The sequence below is a fragment of the Styela clava genome, chromosome 15 (genome assembly GCF_964204865.1).
Source record: "Styela clava chromosome 15, kaStyClav1.hap1.2, whole genome shotgun sequence".
In the NCBI taxonomy this organism is placed as follows: domain Eukaryota; kingdom Metazoa; phylum Chordata; class Ascidiacea; order Stolidobranchia; family Styelidae; genus Styela; species Styela clava.
The window spans coordinates 17431279-17438963 of record NC_135264.1 but is presented as its reverse complement, the minus strand read 5'-3'; the positions used below and the strand labels follow the sequence as shown (position 1 = coordinate 17438963).

The 7685-nt window shown below is 36.9% G+C and overlaps 1 protein-coding gene across 1 annotated transcript; it reads left to right on the top strand.

Annotated features, from left to right (window-relative positions):
* Positions 1–6616, top strand: LOC120334022 (tetraspanin-18B-like). Its single transcript, XM_039401463.2, has 6 exons — positions 1–152; positions 1697–1882; positions 2016–2177; positions 3071–3238; positions 4886–4957; positions 6109–6616. Exons 1-6 carry the CDS (start codon positions 93–95, stop codon positions 6154–6156), a joined length of 696 nt encoding a protein of 231 aa, XP_039257397.2. The 5' UTR covers positions 1–92; the 3' UTR covers positions 6157–6616.
* The last annotated feature ends 1069 nt before the right edge of the window (positions 6617–7685 follow it).

Sequence of the window (7685 nt, the reverse complement as noted above, 5' to 3'; positions counted from 1 at the left end):
TCTATATATAATTATAATTAATTTTAATACGTTGAATATTTTTCAGTTTCTATCTTAGTTTTTGGAACCGCCTTGGCGCGGGATCGGCAGAAATGCAAGCGAAAGAAAAATGTTTGAAGACGACATGCATAGTATTGCAGATTATATGCTTTGTAAGTTTATGTTTTTGCTTAGATTTATTAATTTTTTACATTTGTTTTCAAACTTTTTTAGTGGAACAGAATCCCAATGAAACATTATAGCGGCTCGAGTACCCCCTGTGCAATTGTTTACTTGTCTTTTATTGTCTGAATTGTATAAACTATGTATAAAAGCAAATTCAATACAGATAAAACAAAATGATGTTTCAGGTTTAGTAAGTTTAATAACAGCGGCAAACCCAATAGGTATTTGAACAATATACATATATACAGTGGTGAAATTCAAATTTTTTGTCAGCCGGTTTCTTCACAAAGGCATATTTTTCAGCCGGTTCTGTTACAAACAGAACATTGACAGTAACCAGTAATGCTAACCGGTTCGCCGATCTCATAAAATTTCGAGAGACGGTTCTATAGAACCGGTGCGCACCGGCTGAATCCCATCACTGCATATATATATTAATTAGACTCTTAGTGTTTGAACGGAAATCCGCGAAATCACATAGACAGCATTGTCGGAATCCTTGGTTGCCGCGGAACCCATGAAAACTACTGATCTAAATTGAACGAGTTGCATTTAAGGTTTATGAATATGAAAAGGGTTTGTGTTACAAAGAAACGGTAATCCTGATGGACTATAATAACAGCCAATCGACTATAAGAAATAAAAACCCCGATCTGTTTAGTATTTCTTGACATTTTTCGTTTTCGCATGTCTTTAAAAATATTAGCCGATTCTCGCAGTCCGTTCTAGAATTACTGAAAAAGAGTATTGTTTTTATAATGTAAATAGCGGAACCTTTGCGTAATTTTTAACTCATGTATCTGACACTAAAATAACACCATACAATAATCGAATTGATATAACATTAGCAAATAACAAGTAAATTACAATAATACCCTCAGGAGAGGTACAGTAGGCTTTGTGAGTTGTTTTTTTAATTTACCAAATTGGAATAGGGTTCATATCGCACAGGAAGGAAAAATCAGAAGAATGATCATACAAACCAGCTGTAAGTAAAGGAAAATGCAAACCTAACACCCTCGGTTTATCGCTTATTTTACACCCCTTTTAAATAATCAAATGACTTGAATCGTTTAAGTCTTGTGATAGCCAATGTCCATTGAATATCCAATTCGCGAGAAAAATTTTATATATTGGTTTCAGCGTGCCAGTATTTTTTTATCCCGCTTTTAGTTGTGATTCAAATATCACTAAGGTAAAATTGTTCTAAAAAATTTGCTCAAAGCATGATCGCGCAAACGCACACAGGAGTAAAAGAAATCCACCTCTGAGAAATGTTACGAGCGACTGCTAAAGTGCTGAGTGTTACTGACGTCACGTTCACTCACTCAGAAATAAAGAAGACTCGTCCTCGAGCAAAGTTACGGGTCTCGTTCGCTTCTGAGTGAGTACTCGTAACTTTTCTGAGAGATGAGCCTCGTTTACTTTTGATTGAGTGCACCCGTAACTTTGCTTAGAGACGAGTCTCCTTTCCTTTTAAGTGACCTTGCTTTGAGTAAACTTGCTATTAAAAATTACTTTTTTCTTACAGATCGCCGGAGCTGTTGTACTCGGCCTTGGCATCTGGGCTATCCACGATGACAGCCTGACGAAGCTGATCGATAAAGTTATGTTCGCTGGAATGTACGTTCTCATTGTAGCCGGTGCGGTGATCATTTTGACGACGATTTTGGCTTTTGTAGCGATTTGGAAAAAGAGCAAACCCATGGTTGTGATCGTAAGTAGCCTAATCTTGTTTGAAATATAATATTTGTCGATTACTTTATGACAAAGCGTCGCCATAATTCTTTTATAATTAGCATTTCAGTCGAAAGGTCTTTAGTCTTATCAATTCCACGTGTCTTTTACAGTACTGCATTATTGCTCTCATAGCAATATTCCTGAAGGTTGTGGCTTGCATCATTATTTTTGACTATTTCGTGACCGCTCATTGGTCGTTAGTCGACTCATACAAGGAAGAATATGGGGTCAAAAACGAGGTCACGGACATCTGGGACGAGATTCAGAGCAAGGTACAAAATTTAACATTATTTTTATTCACTTTGGACGATGCATGGAATTTTATATTTTTTCTCGTTGAACGGGCAATTTCTTGGGATAATAGGTCTTCTCAGTATATATATAGTACAAAATAAATACGACATTATCATAAAATACCAACATTTTATAAAAAAAAACTTTGGTGTCAGATCGCGGTTTTATTATTTAATGGTGATTATGACTGGCGTAATTTTGTGCACCAGGAATATGATATTACGCGTTGGGTGTTCAAATGCTTCTAACAGTTCTAGCAGCGGGAGTATTCTAAAACAAAATGTATAATTCTGGGATTTGTTTGTCAGATCGCGGTTCATAAAAACCTTAATTTGAAATCATAAATTCATTTTCGTCGTGTGAAAAACATCACAGGGTGGCCTGTTGGAAAAAGCGCTGGACTTGGGAAATTATCAGACCGGCGTAAGGCCACTGCAAGTTATGCGTGTGCAATGTGCCTCTTTAATTAAAATGCGCTAATTCTAGATGTAAATTATTGAATTTAACAATGATAACTTATTGTCATGTATATGTTAGCTTTTTCTTATTTGTATACGTAGGAGGTGGTAAAATAAAAATATTTTAATCCAGATTTCGATATATATTAGTTAAAATGTATAAATGGAAAAACGCCTACAACGGCAAATAACTAAGATATCGGTACGATTGAATTGTTCCGAATATATACAAGTCTAAACTGTGACAATGATATAATAAATGGCAATATCTAGAACGCAAAAAGGCAAAAACATAAAGCGTTGAACAATTTCACTTAATTTCAAGCCATCAAGTCGTTACGCAGTCTGTAATTGGCCCGCGGGTACGATGGTAAACATTTCAAGTCGATGAGGATTTTTTTCCATTTTTCCAGGGCGAATGTTGTGGCCTTCTGAAATATTGGGATTGGGAGGAGTCAAAATTTTATGCGGATAACGACGAGAAATACCCGGAATCGTGTTGCAAATTGGTCGCCGAAGGAGAATACCCGATACATAAAGGGCATTGTCAGGTTGGACGAGATGGATACATACACATTGAGGTAATTCCGAATATAGAGCTGCAGTGGTAATGTAACATGCACATGCAGCCAAAATATACATATACAACCAATTCACGGAGTCCTCTTTTGTTGTAGTTGAAACGCGAGATTACTGGGCATACGAGGCTGGCATGCCTTGGCTTATTTATTCATACGAGGTTGGCGTGCCTTGGCGTATTTATTCATACGAGGTTGGTATGCCTTGACGTATTTATTGTTTTTTCAAAGTAACGTATATATATATATATGTTACTGACTGTATATTTACAGTTCGACTTTTTGTTATTATTTTCTTGTTAGATTTGCTTATGGTTGCCGGTGCTCGATAACCAAATTTGGTTTTTCGCGGCTCCCCTCTCCTTGAAATGCTTTTTGATTATTTACTGCAATTTGTACATCAAGTGTGCTTTTAGTATGGTGAGAAAATAAACTACTTATTACCGACTACATATGTATATACAGCCAACTGATATGCATATACATACGATAACATGAATATACACTCAATTCAAATGAATATATATGTATGTATAGCCATCGTGTTGGGTTGGTAACGTGACATGCACATACAAACGGAATATGCATATAAAACCAATCGAATTTGAATCTATATTCAACTAATATACATACATATACAGCCAATGACACACAAATATATATACGCATGCATGTATTCTCACGTACGCATGTATTCTCACGAAACCGTTCTTGTTTTTTTGACGTTAAATTTTGAATCTCATCGCTGTTTACACCCAATTTGAAATGCAACATAAGCGTAGCCAGGGGGGCTGACGGATGAGGCAACAAGACCCCAAAAAAATTTTCAATTTTTTTTTAACGCAATTTTGCGACATTTGCAGAAAGAGATAAATTCTCACGTATTTTCCGACACTTTTTGCTCTATTTTTGAATAAGGATTCCAAGTATGAGTACTTACAAGTATTCGATTCTTATTCCGATTCTCGATTACGAATCTTGATTCCTCGACATATCTTACCGAAAACACATACCCATCTAAGCAATACCATATGAAATCAAACAAGAACACGATGTTCAAATTTTGGACGGCCAGGAAGGCCGAAACTAAGTAGTATGGGTATTCAATCTGTCACAGGAGACAAAATTGCACAAAAAAACGAATCCCTCAGAACCCACTGAGATTTTTAAAATAAATAAACGTAAAATCCTTCTATCGGAGTATTATATATATATAGTGAAGTTTGCGTCGTCGTAGCAAATCGACATAGCAGTGAGGCAGTTTATACATATATATATTATATGCGAAGAAATTGCCACAAAACTTTACACATTCTTTTCAATCCAAGTTTTAACCTCGAGACTCGATTCCAATGCATCGAAATCAATTCTAGTCGATTCCGCAAAGAATCGATTCTGTAATCGAATCCGGACTCGATTCCGCCATCTCTATTCTTGAACGATTTACTGTAAACTGGACGTTCCCTGGCTTGCTATCAATAATCCTCTCACCAAACGAACGACGAGTCAGTGTCGTATTTCGTCATTATACAAAAATAAATGTAGCTCCATTTCCCTCCCTCCAAAATTGCCTGACTACGCTTTCGAATGTTAAATTGAACTCATTACTTATTAAATTCATAAACATTTTCTTTCATTATCTTGTCACAGGGTTGCGAATATCTGCTTGAGAAATATTATTATGGCATCGGTGGAACCGCTGTGGCGATTATTATCATAGAAGTAAGTATGGAAGTGTATTAATCCTTTTCCGCCATCAGTTAAATACCGTATTTGCTCGTTTAATAGCCCGGACGCTTATTTTTTTAAACATACTCACTAACCGGGCCCTTATTCAATCAGGGGCGCTTGTTAATTTTAAAGTAAAATTACACACAAAAATACCGGTAGATAAGATCGATCGTTACAATAATTAATACCGTATATTGTCATTTCCAATTCTCAAGTATGATTTAAACGAGAATAATGAAAATTTTGACTTTTTCTACGCACCGCAAAAAAAACTTTTACACCGGGCGGGTATTCAAGCACCGGCCCTTATTTATTTTCATGTCCTGTTCACACGGGTGGCTATTCAAACGGGCCCTTAATCAAGACCGGGCGTTAAAACGAGCATTTACGATATGCCCAAACCCGACATGATCTGGTAACCGGACGAAAGACCGTGGTACGCCATATAATTATGCCGTTTTAACGGTACTCCCGTAATGTGTGTACCAGGTTAAGGTTGGCCATAATTTTATTCTGATTTTTCTCATTTTAGTTCTATTACGGGTTCGAGGAGTGTCTGTGTTAGTCAATTAAAGATACCACCTACCCATAAGTTTCAGTCCCTTTACACAACTTGATGTAAAATAGGCGAATAAATTGGTACGCAGACTTCTTGAGCGCCGTTTCAACACCTATCCTGTTCCACTTTTTTACGAAAATTTCGTCTCAGAATTATAGGGGAATCATCTTTGGGAAAAGTTACTTGCTATCACTGAACTACTAATTAGAATTATTGAGGTGCATTATGCGCACCCACTCTGAAGTGAATTAGATTTATCGCCGAGCAAGGCCACACACACTCACTCAGAAGTAAGAAACTCATTTCTGAGCAAAAGTACGGGCGAATACGGAAATGCCAACCTAGGAGCTACTGCCGAAAACAAATAACTGGCAAACTAAATCCTTTATCCGACATAGACTGGTAACCGGACAAGCGCCCGTTGTTCGCCATATGATTGAATCTTATTCTGATTCCTGCCCTATCCTACCAAAACAATATATGCCTGTGCATATTTAATTTCGGAATTCCTTAACTATATGCGTTGAGGCCACAAGATTTATTCGAAATATCAATTCATTTACCAAAAACTTTTTTTTTTCAGTTGTTTGCCGTGGTGATGATTGCCTGCTTGTATCAGTATTATCCATAGCAGGAGACAAGAGCCGATCATCAAGAAAAAATGTACTTATATCTGTTTTGTTTGACAAGAACTTTTTCATACCAACAGAAACTCTGAAGCGATCACTTAGCCAACACATTTGAAGTATTGCGACGTCACTGAAACACCGAGACGCCCTACCTTTTAATATCAATTTGGTCAAATAGAATTACGGTGTTCTTTGAGTCATAAAAGTTTTTGAAAAGTCTCACGTTTTCATTATTCAAAATTGTTTATATTTTCTTGATAAATTCGACCACTTAAATGGATTTTCCACTCGTGTCATTTTGTATAGCTTTTAAAAAGGCCCACGGCACTGCGACATTTTGATACATCGATCTTCAGGCGCAACTCAATTGACACGAAGCCGTTTTAGACAGCAATTTTCAACGTCTTGCTCGATAAATACTCTATATAGAATTTTTCATAATATTAAAAATTATTATATTCATATTGTGTTCTTCTGTGCTCCATCTCAAACTTTTTGAAGTACGTCTGACTCCTCATAGGCATATAACGGTAATTTTTCGAACAGCCATATAAGAAGACGATAAGCGAAAATACATTTAGCCTTTATGAAGGTATGCGAATGGAAAACAGCGTTGAAATCCACAGTAACCATCTTACAGTAGCAAGACTCATACCAATACCATGTTGTAAATCAGGGCTACTCAACTATATTCACCAAAGGTCCGTATAGAAAACTTCAAAATTACTGGGGTCCGTACATTACAGAAAATTTATTTCAATATAAACGAACGTCAAATGGTGGCTCGCAAATATAGACACAAATATCGCACATTGGTACCAGTACGACAAACTGTAGCTGTGTATTTAAATTGTATAAAATCATCTAAAACTACCAAACGATGCTTATGCTGCCGAAATAAACAAGCGACCGGTTCCAATTTTAAATGGTCGAAAGGTCCGGATTCGGACCGCCAGTTAAGTAGCCCTGTCGTAAATGACGCGTATGCAACCTGCGCCAGCGAAAAAGTGTATTGATCAAGCAAGACGGAAACCCTCCCTATGTTTTGATAAATCGACTTCTACAACATGTAACGGGACAGTGGTGTGGTTGTATTGCTAGCAACTTGCCACACACAAAATATTCGAAAACTCCGATTTCTCAAACCTGGTACAAAAGTCTGATTTAAGTGGCTCAACATTTCACCTCTAGAGGGCGGTATTGGTCAGTAAGCCCGCCAGAATGAAGTCGACCCACCCTTGACCTCAAAAGCCTTTTTTCCTCTTTTCTCGTCATTTTCAAAATGTTAATTTTTCGTTTGGAAAGTGTTTCCACGAATTAGCACTTACAAATTGGTTTATATGCTTCATCACCATTATTTTGATTCAAAATTTTCAACCACGACCTGATAGCCAATTTTAGCTTAATCAGTGGCATCTTTTTTGACTTTTATTGTAACCAAACCAAACTCCTGGTCAAAAAATGACCCAAAGGCAGCAAGTTTACAAACCGCCCAATATGAAAGCTTTCTCATGCCCAGGTTTCATCCAAA